Source organism: Anoplophora glabripennis, unplaced genomic scaffold (assembly GCF_000390285.2).
Source record: "Anoplophora glabripennis isolate ALB-LARVAE unplaced genomic scaffold, Agla_2.0 scaffold14, whole genome shotgun sequence".
In the NCBI taxonomy this organism is placed as follows: domain Eukaryota; kingdom Metazoa; phylum Arthropoda; class Insecta; order Coleoptera; family Cerambycidae; genus Anoplophora; species Anoplophora glabripennis.
Window position 1 is genome coordinate 1,319,328 of NW_019416352.1, and position 21,206 is coordinate 1,340,533.

At 31.1% G+C, this 21,206-nt stretch overlaps 1 protein-coding gene across 2 annotated transcripts in view; it reads right to left on the reverse strand.

Annotated features, from left to right (window-relative positions):
* Positions 1-206: 206 nt before the first annotated feature.
* LOC108904058 (syntaxin-1A) overlaps positions 207-21,206 on the reverse strand; it is a 150,018-nt gene continuing 129,018 nt past the window's right edge. Inside the window, exons 5-10 of one of the 2 annotated variants that reach the window (XM_018706442.1) lie at positions 18,313-18,495; positions 14,849-14,922; positions 14,649-14,786; positions 8,889-8,999; positions 5,425-5,495; positions 207-1,904 (exon numbers count right to left, since the gene is read on the reverse strand). In XM_018706442.1, the coding sequence (XP_018561958.1) occupies positions 1,898-1,904; positions 5,425-5,495; positions 8,889-8,999; positions 14,649-14,786; positions 14,849-14,922; positions 18,313-18,495 (584 nt within the window). In that variant the 3' untranslated portion in view covers positions 207-1,897. Of the gene's footprint in view, positions 1,905-5,424; positions 5,496-8,888; positions 9,000-9,312; positions 9,424-14,648; positions 14,787-14,848; positions 14,923-18,312; positions 18,496-21,206 lie in introns of both variants that reach the window. The other variant, XM_018706443.1, reaches the window with a different exon arrangement.

The following is a 21,206-nucleotide window of genomic DNA, read 5'->3' on the forward strand; positions in this document are numbered from 1 at the left end:
TAATAATTTATAAATACAATATATAAACAATATGTGCAAATAATAATTGGTAAGTAATAAAATAAGATACGACATAAATAAAATACGTATAAATAATATGCATATATACACAACATAATTTTACATAATAATTTAAAACAATTGTCTTTGGCATTGTTAGTAGTTTTTTAAATAAATATATCATTTATAAATGCTTTAATAAATAAAATCTGGATAAAAATACTAAAATGCCAAAAAATGTAAATTAACGGTGACTAAATGCAGAAAAATGAAGAGTTCAAAAATATAACATCAACAATATTTTAAATATATCAGTTCTGATAACTGGGAAAAATATATACAAAAAAAGCAAATTTTTAAATAAAACTAGTCATATCTGAAAAATATAGGCAAAAAAAAACAAAATAAAACTTACAAGGTTTCAAAGTTTGGCAGCATACCGGAATAGTCATACATTTGCGTTTTTACTAATAGGATCTTTTTTTATGAAACTAAAATGAGTATTGTGAAATTACTACAAACTGCAAAGGATGTTGTGATGCAATATGAATTATCACACTATACTTACTTACTGAAGAAGAAATCACAGTTTTATATAGTGCAACTGTGTGTATAACAACGCAACACGAGGCTTGAGTAACGATATTGTCATTCTCGTTTAAATATATTTTAATTTTCTTAAGCCTTATTCACACAAATGGCGCAACAAGTAGCAATTTCAATTCCAATATTTCAATATTTAGACAGAAAAAAGCTAGGGCAAGAAATTCGTTAAGATTACCACAACTTAACAAAGCAAAAAGTAACTAAATACGAAACGGCAGTTTCTTCGTATTTTAAATAATTAAAAGATTACTTAAGCCTCGTATTGATTACCTATATAGTCATTTAAACTAAAGAGGATCATCTACTCTACATTTTCCAAGCCTACATATTGCATATTGCAAAACTATCATATTTACAAGCTATAGAAGACCACCACTTAAGCAAAATTGAATAACAAATTACGTTTTATTGCTAAAAAATTTTGTATTGATATTTTGTTTAGCTTAAAAATTTCCTCGTATTCAGATATAGATATAGCTTCTTTACTTTGATAATTCAAGAATTTATTTTTTATTTCTAAATCCAATTTGACGTACAAATGTAATTATTATATAATCCAAAATATTTTTGCTACTATTTGTTCCGTCTCGAAAAACTTAATAGCAATTACCCTGAAATCTTTTTCCACAAAGTGGATCAACTATTAGCTTTTATGGGAAATACAATATTTTTAACATTAGAACTAAGAGTACTCTTAGAGAATTTTTTTAAAGATTCAATATTCTTGTCTAAACAAAAACAAATTTTCAATATTTGTTATCCAAATTTCACCATGTAGCAAAATCACAGCATGAGATTTCTTAAATTAAAAATCTATATGTTCCAATTCAAATAACATATATCTCCAATTTTTTTGTATTGCTCAGACTGATATTAATATGTTGTTTAATTACTAAGCTTATTTGTACACACTTTGAATCTTGTTCTATGTAGGTAAAATAGGCACAATTTTTTATACATTTTCCAATATTAATTGTTACTTTAATAAGACAGAATTAGACAGTACTAAATAGTAATTAAATCACTCCAAAAAGACCTTTCTACTGGCGATCAAAGGGTCACGGTAAATCAGTACAGTTCACAATTCGACTTCTACTATAAATTATTGAAATACAAGTCCACAGGAGCGACGTTTGGGATCAACAACAGAAACGTACATTCATTAATTATTCGTTTGGAGAAAGCTCTTTTCGTATTACTTTTTAAAATTCCAGTTAAGCCCCCGTAAGGGTAACTGATAATATAATAATTAATAAGATAAGAGCTACTACGAGGCAAATTATGATGAGGATCATTTTCTGAAAAAATAAAATAAAAAAAAACAAATTAAAAAAATAAACCAAATACCATTCGTTGACTGGGATACATTTCTTAACCAATTATGCAAGTCTGTACAATATTTGTCAAAATAGAATTCCAAGAACAAAATAAGCCAATAAAGTTCTGTTATCGGAACCACTGTAACAATTTACCGACGCAAGGGCGTGCCTTGACCTTTTCCACGTTATTTTCAGAATATGAAAATATATATAAGGTAAATATACATTATTCCAAATTTCGTTTGCTTATTCAACCGCTTTTGAGTAAAATTCAAAAAACCAGTTTACACCTTTTATGCAGTGCAACATTTTAGGGGAAGCTCCAATTAATTTTTTTTATGAAAGACCCCCTTAAAATTTTCCAAGGAATGCAGTCCTAAATTTTTTTGTACACATTTATGCAACACCCTGTATATAAAGTAGATTTTTAGGACTAAAATGTGTTTTAGTTTTTTTCAGTACAGTGGAGTACTCGTTTTTTTTAATTGTATTTTAATTTCATTTGGAAAAAATGTCTAGACATAATTATACATAATTATATCGTTAAACATGATGCTCTTCGACTGGGAATAATTTTATTTTTCACCTCCATTCATTTATTTTAATAATTATACTGAAAATGCACAGGATGATACACTTACGAAGAAACATGCCTTTGTAACTGCGGAACATAGTATTATCCCAGGCGATAGAGCATTCGAGCCATTTGTATTTGCAGTCATCTACTTTGCTGTACAGAAAAATCCCAAATATTATGTAGAATAAGAATCCGAGTTTGACTATTCCACAAAAACCACTGCTAAATTCAGGGGAACAACAAACGTACAAAAAGAAAGAAAAATGACCCGTTTTTCGACATATTTTTCCCTGTATCACTTAAAGTAAGCCCTAAATAAAAAAAGTCATTCTTTATTTTTTGTTCATTTGACGATTTTATATAAAATTACAACTACGAATCAAAAAAGTTGAATTTTACATTAACAGTGGGCGAAAAATAGTAGAAAATCATGTATATTTGGAGCAATTTATAAAATAAGTAAATATTTATAAATATTGATGAAACTTAGTGAACAAATAGTAAAACATATGTCAGTTCTACCCTAAAAATTTCGCAACGATCGATCGCGTGGTTTTTGATTGACAGGAGTCAATTAAGGAAATTTAAAATATTGTAAGGTTTAGAAGATTTTTTTAGAGATACTTGTTGTCACAATAAACAATGATCAATACTAAATATACCTATTTTTACATTTTTATAAACATTTAGATTTTTTTTTAATTTTTCAACATTTTACTCTATAAACAATTATTTATTGCCGAGGCAATTTGCAATTGATTGCATAGAAAATTTCGTAGGCAATAAATAATTTTTTATAGAGTAAAATGTTGAAAAATTAAAAAAAATTCTAAATGGTTATAAAAGTATAAAAATACATATTTTTAGTATCGATCATTGTTTATTATAACAAGTATCTCTAAAAAATTGTATGTCCTTTCTAAACCTTAATTTAACCACGGTAAGCGATAACCTTTTTGAATTTTTCTTATTTAACAATCCTGTCAATCGAAAATCACGCGATCGTTCGTGCAAAATTTTTAAGGTAGAATTGACATGATATGTTTTACTTTTTGTTCACAAAATTTCATCAATATTTATAAATATTTACTTATTTTAAAAATTGATTTCCTACTATTTTTCGCCCACTGTTAATGCAAAATTGAACTTTTTTTTCACAGTTGTAATTTTATAGAAAATCGTCAAATAAACAAAAAATAAAGATTGATTTTTTTTATTTAGTGCTTCCTTTCAATGTTACTGGGAAAAATATGTCGAAAAACGGGTCATTTTTTGTTCTTTTTGTATGTTTGTGGTTCCCCTGAATTTAGCAATGGTTTTTTGGAATAGGCACGCTCGGATTCTTATTCTACGTAATATTTGGGATTTTTCTGTACAACAAAATAGATGACTTCTTTTACGGCTCTATCGCCTGGACTATATGTACTGCAAGCTCTACCTTGGTTGTCGAATGTGGTTAATTCCAAAAAAGTGATGCAGGAGTCTTCTTGGAATTCTCTCAACAAATATCGTATGGACTGTACAACCACTTCTAGTATTGAATTGTTAATATTTACCCAAATAAAGGTTTTAATCCATCACATTAATAAGTTTTATTGTGTGATGTTAAGCAATACATTCCAGTCCATGTAAAAATAAATAATTAAAAAAGCGTTAAAACCAGATGTGTACTAAAAAAAAAACATGACAAATATTAAAAATATAACCATTTTTAGAGGTAGGAGAAAAATAAACAAATTCTGAAAACTAATTTTAGTACAAATCTGTTAATAAAATTAAATATTTTTTTGAGTAAACAGAAAATAACTTACAGAAAAAAATATCGGTTGATCCAAGTCATAAGGTCACCCCTATAACTCGTTTCCCATCAGTGTTAGTAAGCTCATGCATATTGGATAGGTAGTAAATCATTTTTTTAGCATCTCAAATTCAATAGTAAGCGATCATTTTCAAATTCAAATAAGATATCTTATATCTTGTTTGATTGTTTCAGGTCAAAATTACATTTTAAACACGTCTACGCTGTTTCAGTCAAAAGTTCGTCAGGTCAGGGTTAAAACTTAATCGCTAAAAAAATGTTATACTGTTCGGTCTAAAACTTTCCTCAAATTAGGCACATATAGCTTTTATTCTTGTCTGATATATTTCTTATTTTTTAATCTATTTTGACGTACATACAAGATTGTTATGCTACCTGCTACTAATCCTCTTTCCATATAATAATTACTCGGTCTCTGCGATATTTTTACGCAGGGTCTGCTATTTTGGGGAAAAACAATTGTTTGGCATTAGAACTAGGAGTACTCTTAGAGAAAACTTCCAAATATTCAATACAATGCTAAACAATAAAAAATGTTCAATATTTGTTATTCAAATTTAGTAAAGTACTAAAATCACAGTATGCGTTTCCCAAACAAACAAAATATACATCCCCAGAGACTGTTCGTGTAAAATTCGAATAACAGATATTTACAATTTTCTTGTATTGCTTAGACTGATAATATATGTATGTCGTTTAATACCTAAGCTTATCTGTATATACTTTAAATCTTCTACGAAGAAGGGTTCAACTTTTTTTTTATACATTTTGCGATATTAACTGTTACTTTAGTTAGACAGAGCATCTTAACAGAGGATAAAACTCTTAACTACTAAACAGTAGTTAAATCACTTCCATAGGTCCCCTCCATTAGCGATCAAAGCGCCGAATACAACATAACAGTTCACAACTAGAATTCTAAGATAAATTATTGAAATACAAGTCCACAGGAGCTACCATAGGGGTCAACACTAGAAATGTACAGTCATTAATGCTATATTGCAACATTTGAAGAATGTTCTTTTTGTAAATGTGTTAGAAATTCCAGCTACACCCGTTTTTTTAGCATGCTCACTAGTCGGCGATGGCCTCGAAAAACTTACAATGTAACTGCTAATATAATAATTAATATGATGAGAGCTACTATGAGGCAGATTATGATGAGGATCTTTTTCTGGAAAAAGAAAATTAGAAAAAATAAAACAAAGAAAATAAAACAAACATTCTCATTGACTGGAACGGGTTTCTTAAGCAAACATAAAACCATTTATTCAAAATATACCTCGATTTGGTGGTTTTTCAATTTTATAGTGTTGATTATGTACAATCATGGACAAAAACAAGTTTCCGACCTAAAACGTTCAAAGGGGTTAAAGAACAAGTCTAATAAGGAGGTTGTCACAAGCATATTGGAAACTTTTTATTGTCCGCAGATGTAGCGTACAAGGTTTGATAAGTAACTCAATTTATTTAAATTGAAGATTATATGTGTATGTGCATGTTCATACAAGTTATTATTTGGTGTTAAGGAACACATTCCAGTAAATGTTTATAAAAATAAAAAAATACCAACCCTTTAAAAAACGTCAAAAATCAAACGTGTAGTACTTAAAAACGTGACAAATGCTATAACATAGTTGTAACTAGAGATAATGATATGTCAGAAATAATTATTATGAATACTGCTTTAAGTAATAGTATTTGTTAATTTAATCTTAAATAAACAAAGAATTAGAATATATATTTTTTTTAAATGTAGTACTTACATTGAGATATAAAATAAGCTCACAATTAGCAAATTTTAAATTTACAGGGTATATTATTAACATTGGGATAAAGCTTAATAACAGATTCTTGATGTCAAAATAGGGTAACTGACAGTGAGCCAAATGGTTGATTTTTTAAGGTGACAATATCAAAAAATGTATTCACTTTGTGCTCATTGGTCAAAAATAGCGAACACTTGACATATCTTGAGTAAAAATGATATACTATTTGACAGCCAACAAACCCATTCACTTTCATGGTAAAACAAAATCACATTTTTTTCTGACAATTGCAAATAGGGGGTGACCCAAAGCAAACTATTCCAAAAGCGATTTAAGCTACGAAAAATATGTAGCAGACAATCAAATAACTTTTATCTGCTCCCACTATAGTAAATAGACTATTAAAACGTTGTTTTTAAGGAGGTAAATGGATTTTACCGTAGAAGTGGAAGTTGCTATGGACAACGGGAGGTAAATGAGGTAACCTACCTCCCTAAGCAAAAAAGCGATCTCGAGTTAGAAATTTTATGAACAAATAAATAGAAATATTTGATGAACATTACATTTTATTAATTATATTATTATGAATGAATATTCATAGTAATTGTACACATATTGCATTTAGAAACATTTATAAAACCTATAATTTTTCCCCTCGCGTTTACTAATTGTCACATTTTTCTCAAAATGATTTGACCGCTCCATTTCAGTCACTGGAGGCTCAATATTATCTGACTGATCCATTAAAACAGCATGATGCGATGTACTCGTACTACTAGAACCTGGAGTTGAAGTATCATTGTAAAGAATCCTTTTGGCCATTTCATTTTTGTTACTTAAACTGTCAGCAACATAACTTTCTGCAATTGTGGCTGATTTCCACCCACCATGTCTCTTGATTGCATCAACTCCCATCTTAGCCATTAACGTTGCCGATGTTCTTCGGAATGAATGGCCTGTATATGTTTCAGGATGTTCTAGTTTCAAAAACTGTGCAATATTATTAGGAATCACATAAAGGGTATTCTTGCCGACAGATTGGTTGTAACATCTACCTACTTGGTAGAGCTCAAAAAAGCGTGAAATTTCAGTTTTAATTTCCAATCCAAACCTGATATATTTCTTGAGAATTTCTAGGTGAGAAACCCAGACGTAATTGTAAACGTACAATGACATACCATTTTTAGAATCTAGAACTGTACTACAATAATGTTATCGAAATTTTTGAAATTGACGTCCAAAGTTTGCATAACTCATCAAAACGGCATGCTCCTGCAATGACTAAGATCGTCACTACCTTCATTAGCAAATATGTGTTATCAGGTGGCTGAACGAGAAAATCGTTGACTTGTTCTCTTGGTAAAAACATTCGACTTTTTAGGTGTATCGCAGTCATTCTTACGTTTCAAAAATGCTCTCAGCTTGGGGTATTTTGATATATCCTTGTTCTTCTCTATGAAAATAGTTGACTTAATCATTAAGTATTCACTCCACAAACTCACCGGTGACTTTCAAGTTCTTGACTTCTCCATGAAATACGCTAGCAGTGACATTTCAGAAACACCAATGTTTATGTTCTGGCACCATTCTTTGAAATTTCTATATGCTCGTCCGTAGCGCACTTTCCACTTCTCGGGCAATAAATCGCAGATAGTATTTGCTGCACTTTCTATTTGAAAATCACTCATTTAGAAATAATGTTTCAAAACCAGCAAAATTGCAACTTTTATGTAGCTTTGTTTATAAACACCTTAGAAACGACAAAATCCAAACAACCACGGCGACATTGCAAGATTTCAAATAATGTCAAAATGAATTGATTAAGAAATGTTAAAAAATAAAATCTATTCTTTATTTCATGAACGATAAAGAACTGTGAGAGCAGATAAAATATACACCACGCAGCAGTTAAGTATAATTTACCAGTCTCGGACTCTATTGCCAGCTCTCGCTCCGCTAGGGCGCCAAATCGTTCTTGACTGGTTTTTTCAACAGGTTCGAAATGATAATAAATCTAAAATTAATTTGTATCTTGTTTCAGAGTATATGCAATACTGTTTAAAGTTTATTTGTCGACATTATTTTTGAAATATTGTCGAAATTCGATTATTTTAACTTTGACAAATAAGCGAAATTTCATCATTCTATATTGACCTCAGAAATCTTTCATTAAGCTGGTTATCTTTAAAGAAACACCCTGTATAAATATTACAAACATAAACTACATACATTCCGAAGTACAAGATCTACTAAAAAAAATGTCTGCCTAACCATGAGACAAAAAATTGTATGTTGAATACAATTAACTGATGCTTTCTGAAATAAATCTGGAAGAGGTGTAGTAGGGTTCAATATTTGACAGTCTTTTTCTGTTTGGGTGTTTGATTTTAATCCGTCCATTATTTTGTGGTTTATGAAGCGTTTTACAACAACAAAAAAATGACAGTGTTAACATTTTTAACAAAAGAGCAGAATAGTTCTAAAAATATTCACGAATGAATAGTTGTAGTACAGGAGGATGAAGCTCCATCACACTAAAGTAAAACTGAAAAAGAATATGATCGAAAAAATCATAAATAAACCATTTGTTTCATTATCAGCAAGACAAATTTTCTAGGACCCCTCGTACATACATATCGAGAACATAAAACTTTGCTATCATCAAGCGACTAAATCATATTAGAGATATATAATAGCATTTGCCACTTAAAAAACAAAATAAGTGAAGTGACAGCGCCTAGGCTTTCTAGGGAAAAACTGCGAAGGAGACAAGGGACTTGCAGCAGAACACCACCTACCTTTCTAGCTTTCGACTGATACTTTTGCGCTTGGCTGAGGTTCATATGTCCTCCCTTCACATGATCCTGTGCGGTTGTCACGTGATACTCCACCCTGTCCACGAGCTCTCCCTATGTCGTGATGGGTGTGAGGAAGGGAAAGGACGGGAAGTAGGCGACGGGGAGAGTACACCAAGAAAAACAGCGCAACCAACAGTTATATGTACAAACATTTAGTAAACCATTAAAAACAGATAGTGACAAAGGCACACAGAGTAGTTAGTCGTAAGTTACAGTTAGACGGGTGCAAAGCGAAAACCAAAATAGATACCATAAATGTAATGGGTACGGTAAGGAAGAGGGCGAGGGTAGAGAAATAACAACAGAACAAAATTAAAAGCGCTCTTTACATCTAATAACCTATAAACTAAGGGAATGGACTCACCCGTCGGGCACGACTTTGATATCTTAAAGCTTTCTTGGTATCTTGGGTTGCCGTTTGAACGTAATCCACGGCATGCTCTACGTGGTACTCGATACGATCTATCATTTCGCCCTAAAATACCCAGCGGGTGGAAGAAGGTTAGATACCCTAAGGGTGGACTTAAGCACTGCATGCCAGAACGACAAGGTTACGTTAGTCAAAAGTAATTGCAGCTCCTTTATTTCACCCTGATATTTTTTTTATTCGATATGAATGTTCTTAACAATATCTTTTCTAATGGAGTTGGTAAATGTTAATACGTGTATACGTGTATACTGTCAAATTATTATATTAAACAGAAGATGCTAAGATTGTTAGTAACACTTAAAAAGTAAGAAATGATATATCCGATGTAACTTAAGTACATATTTGAAAATATTTCGGAGGAGACAATTTTAAAAAGAAAAGTTCTTCTGGACTTATGTTTTAAAAGGTACATTTTGGTTAACATGAGCCCAGAATTTCAATATTATTGAGCATTTTGGAAATTCGATTGACACGTTTGACTCCTAATTTTGTTTCAAAGAAAAAGATGTACAGAAATTTTCCAAGTCCAACTTTCATCAGTCTATGTAAAATACGAGGATCGTTCAATAAGTCCTTAGAAAATTCAAGAGATGGCGCTCGTAGCATAGGAAATGTAGTCACCGAATTGAGAGAGTACCACCAACAATGTTCCCACAAGATAGATAAAGAAGCACAACAGTTGACAAGTCAGAACTGAAGGACCTTCCCAAATCTTACTTTTTAGATGGCTTAAAAAAGTTGGAGAAATGCTTGGAAAAGTGTATAGAGTTAATAGGAGATCATGTATGTTGAGAAATAAAAAAAAATCTACCTAAAATAATTTGTTTTTATCTTTTTGGAAGGACTTATTGAACGATCCTCGTATCTTCAAAGATATTTGAAAATGTTAAATTTTTCTAAAACTGTCTTGAGAGCAACAGTTTTGGACATAAATTTATACGAACTTTTCTTCTTAAAATGATCTAAGGGTTCATCTCCTGAAATGTTTTTACTTAAATTACATCCCGAATAGAGAAAAGGTATGAAAAAGTGAAATTTAACCAGTTAAAATGCAAAATGATTTTCAGCGCAAGAGTATCTAATTTTTCATTTATAAAGGAACTGCATATAAAAACAAGAATTACATATAGGTATACATAGCTCATTACATGATTTGAAAAATAACAAAATAATCAATTATTAATATTTTGATTTAAAAACTTATTATAATTTCACATTTCAATTCATTTGTAGTGAACTATATAATGTTAATAAATTAGTTAAAGTAAGTAACACAGTTAAATATACTTTTTTAAAAGAACATGAAAATTAGATTAAAACGGTTATCATGCAATTGTAGCCCCGCTGGGATTTAATTTAGAAGTAATTGCACGATTTCCAGTATCTTAATTATTTTCTCTTAAATTGTTTTGAGAACATGCAATTTAGTTCTTAAAAAATTACTGGATGTAAAGAAATACAATTTATGCACAAGATAAAAATAGACGAGTGTATATTTCTATTTAAAAAACAATCCAAGATAAAATCAAAGTGGTATAGTACATATTTTAAAAATTCAATAAATAAATATAAAAGAATGTCTTAACCAATATCATTTCAAATGCTAGCGAATAGTATGATGGCAAAAATAAATATCAGGTTATATATAAATGATTTTCGTTTTTTTTTCAAATTTCATTTCAAATTTCAAATGAAATTGGTTAAATTGTAACTACTAATCGATTCGATAAAGTACCTGTAAGTAGCTCCATAAACAATTTTTTTTAATTTTTCAAATTTCAAATTAATATTAATTTCAGAGGCATTTGATTTTTACTTTTTGTATACTATCCATTCTTAGAAGGAATGAGAAAAATCATTATAATTTTTATTCCTATATTTTGATTGAAATGTATACGGTTTCAATGAATTTACTTATTAAGTTTAACGATAAACGTTCGAAAACAAGGAGACTACCTGAAGGTTTTTTTCATAGACACTCTGCATATCGTAGAGAAAATAATGTTTAAAAAATATCGCTTGAGAATTTACATAATATACTATTGAACAAATCGATTAGTAACAAAGTCTGCATTTGACGGCGCTCTGTTTTCATAGCCATTATCTTTCACCTTGATGACTTACATCTCATTGCCCCCAATAGACTAGAATTTTGTGAGAATTCATGAATATATTGATGTTACTAGAATTGAATAAAAACGTAAAGATCCTCTTTTACATATACCCACATAACAATGAACTCGAACAAAGATGTTTTGTTTTTATAGTAGAAATTTATAGTTTCAGTACCTATATGTATTTTGTCTTTTTAAGATCTACAAAAATAAAAATATTAATTGCAACTTCACAAATGAAAAACAAATTATAGATATAGTTGTGTACATTTATGTGGCGGAAGTGGTAAGTTCGTTTTTCTGGTTTCACAGAAGCTGAAGTTTTGTGCAAATACATTATGCTTTCGGTGGCTTTGTATTGTATTTGTATACTTTTCAAGAACATAATTCACGGTAAAATTATTAATATTAATATATATACAACTACTAGAATCGGAACGACTTGTTGCAAATTAACTTTTGTGGTTAAAGAAATAACAGATTAAATAAAAGTTAGGTAATCAATCATAGTCGGACTGGTCTGGGCAGCTCACCCGCGATTTCTGGAAGTGAGGGAAAGGGGATATCTAAAAAATCTAAAATTTCCGGAAAACTGTGCGGAGAAAAATAAAAAAACCTTTAGAAATTATGTTAATAAACAAATCATCAGACCGTCTCCCTTTAAAGGAAAATGGATATTTGAAGTTTGTTTAAGATGACCAGGAGCAAGTTGTTCTGGAATCAAAAGATTCAGAAGCGTCAAATATGTGCTCAGATGACGTAAAAATACACAAAAATCTACTTATAAGTAGAGTTCGGGGTTTTCGTCGGCTAGTCATAGGCGTGTTCCTCGTAAACAAATAAATAAACAGGTACTTAGGTATAAATAAAAATAAATAAATTTCTGTACTTTATCATCGAAAGGTCGTTTTTTACCCTTTGGCGCGTTCGACATTATTAGAATATACACGTATACATGAAGCATGAAGCAAACGCGAAGCCAATAACTGCCGTTATTAACGGTTTCGTACGATGCGCTGTAGCGAAAGGTCGACGCGACGGCTATGATCATCCGACCGGGTCCCGAACTCTACTTATAAGAAAATATATTTTTTTCTAAACCCACCTTGTTAGTTTGCTTCTAAAGCTCAAATTAAAATATACTTTGAATATTGTTTTTTTGAGTTACAGAGAAGTGATAGTTTACCGTTTTTCGGTAAAGTTTTATCAGTTATAATAAAAGTTATTTGTCTTTTCTTAGTTAGTGCTTAAGTACGACTAATTCGAGATTTGAAGGCATATTATGGCATTTTAATGATAAAATAATCTATTATCTTGTATGTTCACCAAATTAAAACTACATTTTTAAATTCCTAATTGTACGCCTTCTTTAAGAGAAATTCCAACGAATGTTGCGTTAAAACGCAATAAAGCTTGTTGTTCTTGACTTTTATTTCTTTTCGGTATCTCGCGGAATTTAGCAAGGGCCACTAAACATAACAGTCCGACGCTGGTATCAACTGCTATTTTATAACCTTCAGAACATGAAATATTACTGTTAATATTTGTTTTAAAAGTAATAGCCCAGTTACTGTAGCTGAAAATATAGTAATACCTCCGAATTTTTTATAACTGCATCGATTTTTCTCAAAATTTAGAATTAGGCTCATCTTACCCCCCCACTTCAAAACTTATATATGCCATAGGTGTGCTTTTTGTTCTTAAGGGGTGAAAACCACCCCTTATTGGAAAAAAAGAAAAAATACAAATTTAAGCATTTTATGTAATCAAATCTTTTTTATTTGTGCAGTATGAGTAATTTCATGTGCTATCTAACATGAAACTTAATGTATCCCAAATTTTTATCCCGGAAGAACCTTTAAAAAAAAACACCCCATTGGATGAAAATAGTATACAAAATTTTTTTTTCAACTTGAAACGTTTTAATCATGCATTTTTATCAAATTAAAATTGATTTCTTGATTAAAAAATCTTTTTTATCGATTGCAACTTTTCAACCCTTGAAAAATACCCCTTCTTTCAAAAATAAAATGAAATAAATATCATTGAGAGTAGAAACATTTTAAATGTGCATTCGTATTAAATAATCATTTATTTTCTTATTATAATATAGTAGTTATGGTATAGTACTTATAGTACTGGTTTATTCGAATATACACATACTAAATACGTATACAGGGTCGGAAAGTCCCCATGGTTCATCGGCCGTTACGTGAGAGCGATAAAGTAAGTCATAGAAATCCGTGCGATAGAGAAAGATGGCTATAATGAAGGCGTCTAATAGTCACCGCCCATTTCGCCCTTCCACAAATAAGAAGTGTGTGTCCTTCTGGGATTTGAATAAGGAGACAAAAAGGAATTGAAAATTAAAAGTGGAAAATTTTCCGATTGTTTTTCTTTGTCGAGTTATTGAAAACATTATTCAAAAAACTAAAAAAAATAAAATCCATTTTTATGTCTCAAAACTAAGGTCTGTGCTTATGGGGACCAAGACAAATAATTTATAACCAATAGTAGGTAAGTATTTACAAAAACTATTCAAATAAGTTGCTTTCTACTTCAAGACAAAGATTATCACTATTCAACATTGAAGCATGAATTCTTTGCAACATCTCTTGGTCTATTAACGCGACAGCAGCCTGCATACGGGCTTTTAAATAATCCGAATGAAGGGGATTCAGACCTGGTGATCTACGAGGCCATGGTCCACCTCTTCCGATCCATCTGTCTGAGAAGTTTTGATTCAGATAATTTTTTTATACTCGTAAATCATGTGATGGAGCTCCATCATGTTGAAACTGATAATTTAGTGTAACTGCTAACAGAATGACATCCTGCAATGGCAGCTGAAAATTTTCCAGTCTTGATTTTCGATTTGTTTTTGTCCCCTTAATCAGAACCCAGAAGTTCGGACGTCACTTTTGAGACACTGTATATATTTTTTTGCATATCTACATTGTATATTCACAATTCCCAGCTATTAGCAAACCAAATCGATCGGGGTAATAAATCTTTCAGCCATGAGAAAAACGCAGGGCGACATCAAACGCAGACGAGTCGATATGCATTAAAATCGCATATAACGGGGAGGCGCGACATCGATATAGGTTGCATAAATTCCGGCGACCTACATGCGGACAATAAATTATTACCTACCTGATTCTCCACCAACATCGCCATGTCCATAAACATGTCATGTAATTCTCTAATTGAATTTTCTAACTTGATGATATCAGCATGCCTGGCCTCGATGTCGGCCAGGGTCTGCCTGGCTTGTTGCGTTTCCATTATTATCTGCAAATGGAGAGACGGGAATTAGCGATATAGACCGGGAGAAAGAGGCGGCGACGACTTACACCTTGTGTGAACACAGCTGGGTTGCCCTGTTCCAGCATCTCCTCAAGCTCCTCGTTGGTGGTTGTTCTACCCGCTGTGGTGGTGAAATGACACAAAATCATTTAGTTTCGATCATCATGTACAGAAAAGTGTAGCATTTTTTCAATAGAAAGAAAAGATTATTGTAGAATCTGGGACAAGAAGGGGGCGAGCTTCAATATTGTCCAAGAGAAAAAAAAATAAACTTTTTACGAAGAGTGATTTTCTAAAAATATTCGTGACCAAGAAATATATTTCAAAGAATAAAAAAAATCAAGACTAAAATTAAAAATCAAACGGCATTTTGAAGTCATTATCTAATTATGTTTCTGTTTTTATGTTCTTATGTCATAAAATGAACTTTTTTCTGCTCAAAATTACAAAACTATGTTTTCTTAACTTTACTTAACAATTAATTTTTTTTTGCCAAAATTTAAATATTCATATTTTTGGAAAAAAACCGCAACTCTGAAAATTTCAGGACCTTTTAAGATTATTTGAATGTATTTTATAAAAAAAAAAATTGGGCCAAAAATTTAATGTTGATAGCCGATTTTGACGATTTTTAAAAATTCAAAATTCTGCTAATTTTTCATTTTTCAAAATTATTTTTCGGAATATTTATATTTTTCATAGCCCCAAGTATCCTCTTTAAAACAAACACAAGCTCATTTCTGTAACTATAATAGTTTTCGAGATATGTAAAAAATAAACTTGAAAAATAGGAAAAATAGTGAAATTTTGAATTTTGAATAATTTTAGAAAGAATGTTTTTAAATTTTTTTCCTTTGTAGGCCAGTCATTATAGCTTTTTTTTCGGGAAAAAAATACTATTAGAATTTTCTCTGCGGAATATTGTTCAGAAACATGTTATAAACAAAATATCAAAAAATCAACTCGAGATTAGTTGGGAAACTTTGTTAAAACAATGGTCAAAGTTATGAAAAGGTGGTTTTTTGACTCGCATAAAAAAACTGCTATTCATAGAGAAAAAAGGTTTATACAAAAAAGGTAGGTATTAAATAAATCTCTAAAATAAGACAAGTCCGATTAAAATCCGATAATTTGTTTATGCGCAAGAGCTCAAAAATGGTCGAAAATGTCCGCATTTTTCAATTGCTAATAATTAATACAATTTTCATCGCAAACACTTGTAATTCAGGATTTTTTAGGCTTTTTGCACCCTTAATAAGTGGTAAAAATTTCAGCCCGAAAACTTAATTGGTTTGGCGTTGGCGGCATTTGTTATCTAAGATGGTATTTTCAATTCACTTTTCTCAAGCTCACAGTTGTTGTGAGTTTCGATCATTAGTTGTTTTTGTACCTAATTAAATAGTTGAATTTAATTTTTCAAATTTAATTTGTTTAAAAATGACTGAAAAAATGTTAATATTTATTAAATTGTTAAGATAGGAAATTATAAAATAAAATAGTAACCTCTATAGTTTAGGTAGTACTATTTTTCTTCGAATTTAAAAAAAAATCGTTGCTTTAAGTTGATTAGAAGCTGAGATATTTTTTTTATTTAATCGCAGTGACCTTAATTATTAATATTAAGAGCCGAAATTTGGCTAGAGTATACATTAAGAGCGATATTTTCATGTCCTACATTAACATTAAGGTGAATTCAACTATTTAATTGCAAAAAAGAAGATAGCGGCGATGCGTTCTATTACTCGGTCTAGCGAACGAGTGGGAAGAGCGAGGCGGAGCATGCGCGCTACGCGTTAATAATGAACGTATCGAGATGATTTTTTTTTCATTAAGGTAGCGCGAAAATTCATGAGCATTGAAGCTATTGTATTAACGAAATTAACATTATTTCAACCCGAGATTTACTAAATAAAAAATTAAATATCTCTTAAAAATTTTACATTTTTTTTTTTCAAAACTGTCTATAGGCTCAGATTTTTTTTTGTTTAATCAATACCAGGGCCATTTAGCTCGATAGCTCAGCATCAATTTGGTCTTTTTTTATTTTCTGCACGATTATTTCCCATTGAAATAACGGCTATTGAGTGAAGTCACCTTTTCCTTTGATCATCGATATCTCCTGAAGTAATGATCCTACAGAGAAAGGAAGGTGAGTTTTGTCAACATGAATCAACCCTCTTCAAGGGCCTTTTCGTATGTTTGGGAATTTTTTTGTATACTCGGTATTAAGTTGAAAAATTACAAAAGAAAACACTTTTTCTGTTGTTTTGGAAAATCAACGACTACTTTGCAAATATTGCGAAAAGTACCAATGTTCGTAGGTTTCTTTAGATCAATACCCATGAGGCCTGTAAATTTTGAAATCGATCGGCCGAACCGTTTTCCTTTTATTTGCCGAATCGTCACAGTTTTATAAAAAATTAAAGGAGCAGGTTTATTGCTCCTTAAACATCAATTAATGATGATTAAGATAACAAAAACATTTTTGCGTTCTCACAATTTCGCGTTAAAAAGCCATCAAATATCGAAAAAAAAATCAATATAAAAAAAAACAATTTTAAAAAAAAAATTTTTCAAAATTTTTTTTGTTATCTTTCTTTAAAAATTCACATTGAATATTTCTAATGTCGAAAAAAAAATTTTTAATTTAAAAAAATATTGGAGATTTGAATTTTTTTTAATTACCCAATATTCAGAAATTTTTTTAATCATTTTCCGTCCAGTTTTGATGCGATTTGTTTTCTTCGCCTGCCGTATTTCATCGAGTTAAAGTTAATTGCATTAATTTAAGTTGAATCTTTGTATTTTGCATTTTATTATTTATTGATCCTTTTTTCCAGTTTTCAAGTTTTTAAGAGTTTTTTTCAAAACTACGCAAAAAAATGAGGTTTGATTATTTTCAAATTTATTTTTTTTTAATTTTGAATTTTTTTATAATTTTTGTTTTTTTCCCAATATTTGATGAGTATTTAACGCGAAATTGAGAGAAATATAACGCAAACAAAATTTTTATCACCTTAATCATTAATAGATGTTCAAGGAGCAATAAACCTGCTCCTTTAATTTTTTATAAAAGAGTTTATTTAACAAAAATCACTGTTAACAGGTCATAGGTCAAGGAGTCAGAACTGACATTTGACCTTTTCCTTAATTTTTATCAAGGAACAACCTGCAGACATTCGGCAGTTAAATTAAGACACACCTAGCATCCCGCAAAACAAAATTTCCCGTTATTTTTTTTAACCCCTCACTACCCACAAAACACGCAGACGAACTCCAATCACCGCGTCCTCCTTAATTAAAATGAACCTCCCCACAGCTCCCCGAACATCGACCCTTACATCCCATTACCTACGCAACCACCTGTCAAGAACAAAAACATTTTAATATTCGAGCGGCTACAAAGAGTAATCCGACCGCCCATTAGCAACCCTTACCGTTCCCGACCGCCCCCGCGCCCCCTCCCGCCGATTTCTAATCGGGACGGCCGCCCGCGGAAAGGGAAACTTACTAATTTCCAACTGCCGCTTTATCCTCGCCAGACACCGCTCCCTGTAGTCCGTCTGCGTCCGGTTGTACTCGGTCATCACCTCCACGAATTTCCTGGATAGCGCCGAATGCTGCGTTTTTCGTATCCTCAGGTCGGCCGACGATTTGTTGTTCTGTTCCTCGGTTTCTATACTCTGTTCTATAACTGCGGACAGAAATACACAAAAAAATCGCACGGTCTCTTAGCGGGACTAAATAAAATATGTATCGGGGAACTTTTTTGTTACGTATCGTATGGCTTGGTACAGATTTTCGCCAATTAAATGGGCCTTTAAATCGCAATGTTAGTCAAAAGGGGTAAGGGCTAGAAAAAAAAAGTTGTAAAGCATACAATTCTACATAAAAATGGCCTCTTGACTTTTTCTTGTACTATTAAAATTAACAGAGTTAGGGTGGCTAGAAGTTATGGGATGATTTCAGATATTTAAAAAATCATAACAAGCACAAAAATGAATGAATTTTAAATATATTTTTTTTCAATCTACTCTAAAAAAAATGTTAACTATATTTTCAGAGAAATAGCGAATAGCGTGATTTTTATGTTTGTCGTAAAACAAAATTTTGAAACCAACTTTTTATTATTTTAAATAATCACACCAACAAAATTTAACTTTTTTGGAAGCAGAAACTTGAATAAATATTTCCGAAGGATTTAGGTGCGCTTAATCCGAATCTGGCAGTAGAATTGCTCTATCACGTCAGGTTTTTGAGATATCCTAACATAAAAGTGCAAAAAACACTGTTTTTCGTCATATTTGAGGTTATGTAGTAATGCCATCTATTCTTTTTCAAAAAACTAATGCATTGAACCTAAAAGTACAAGGCTCCCTCCTTCGAATGCCGTTGAGTTTGCTCAAATATCTTTTTTTTTTTCGTTGAGATATCACATGTTGAAATTTTTAAGCTTCTCCATTTCTTAATATGCGAAAATCTACTAAGGATCCCTTAGACATCAAGCAGTCGATTGCAATTCAGAAACTTCATACCCATACGGCTTGTGGGTTTGGAGTTGGTGGGCTTGGGGTTTGTAGGTTCGGGTTTTGTGGGATTGGGGTTTGTGGGTTTAGGGATTTGGAGTTTGTGAGTTTGAGTTCGTATGTATTGAAAGTTTCCGAGTATGAAGTTTCTGAACTGCAATCAACTGTTTGACGTCTAAGGAATCCTTAGTAGATTTTCACATATTAAGAAACTGATAAACTTAGAAATTTCAACATGTGATATCTCAACGAAAAAAAAAAAGATATTTGAGCAAACTCAACGGCATTCGAAGGAGGGAGCCTTGTACTTTTAAATTATATGTATTTTTTGAAAAGGAATAGATGGCATTACTACATAACCTCAAATAAGACGAAAAACAGTGTTTTTTGCACTTTTAGGTTAGGATATCTCAAAAACCTGATGTGATACAGAAATTCTGCGGCCAGATTCGGATTCAGCGCACCAAAATCCTTCGAGAATGCATATTAGTGTGTCTGCTTCTTGACCCTTGTTGACCTGTGTAATCAATCGAACGGCATAGAAAAAAATTGTTTTAGTGTTAAATCATAAAATTAACGATTAAAAAACTGAAATTGTTGAAAAAAGAACCAATCGCCCCATCAGCATAAAATCCACACCACACTGTCTCTCTTTTTTCACAGTTGTTTCATCCAGGGCGTTCCTTCTACCAAAAATTCCACGTAATTTGCACACAGTAATAAATTTTCACAATATTCATTCGCTCATCCGTCATACAGAACTCCATTTTTTCTAACCGCAACGACGCTGCCAAGTCTTAGGAATGAACATGGCGGACATCTCATATCCAGCGTTACTTTTAGGACACCCTTTAGTTATTTTATAAGTACATACTCCAAAAATCAACCAATAGATCTTCATATTGAGTGTTCACGATGTCAAAATTCATCATTTTCCATCAAGCCATTTCGGATATATTTACAAAATTAATTTTTTCAGGCCCCATTTAGGGGGGCGTAGCTCCCTTAGGAAGCATTTGTCGACCAATGTTTATATGAAAAAATATTATTTTTGGCAATAAAATCAAGTGGTAAATTATTGGACACTAATTATGAGACATCCAGTATAGTATCAAAAAAAGACAGTCAGGAATTAAAAAAGTTGTATGTACAGAACTAAATATTAAGTATATTGTTATATTAGGATTAAAAGTGTTACTTTTGTAGCGAAGTTGAGCGGTCGCATAATTGCGAGACAAAAAAACACTTTAATTCTAATAAAACATGCTAAAACATGCTCCAACCAAAATCCCCCATTTAATTATTAATTTGTGCTTTATTAACACATTTAATTTAAGGATTAAAAGTGAATATTTTTGTTGCTAAGATACCATTTTTTTTTCTTAGTAAGGAAAATATCAACCTTGGAGGTTTCTGACAGTCAAAGAATGTCATAGTTTTGTGTCGGTTGAAGATAAAATTTTAATGTTTTATATAAAAATATAGAAGTATAAAATATAAACTATTTATTATGACATAACAAAGTTGTAGGTATTGATATTTTAACAGCACAACAGATATAAATCCGTGACTTCTAGTAGAATTGTTGAAATACGTATTTATTCATAAAAACAAATATAACTGACAACTTTTCTAATACTTAAATAATTTTATACTGATTCTATACCAATTTAAAACTATGTAAAAGTCGACATTTCACTTGAGAACTGAAAATTGACTAGGTGTAGATATAAATTTGAAATCGTTTTAAAAATATTAACATAATTGATGAATATAACGAATAGTCAAAATCCCTGAAGGAATGTGTAAAACATACCCGGTAAATAGACATGTTGTGGTACAATTTACACCATCCTATACATGTCACCCATGTATAAAA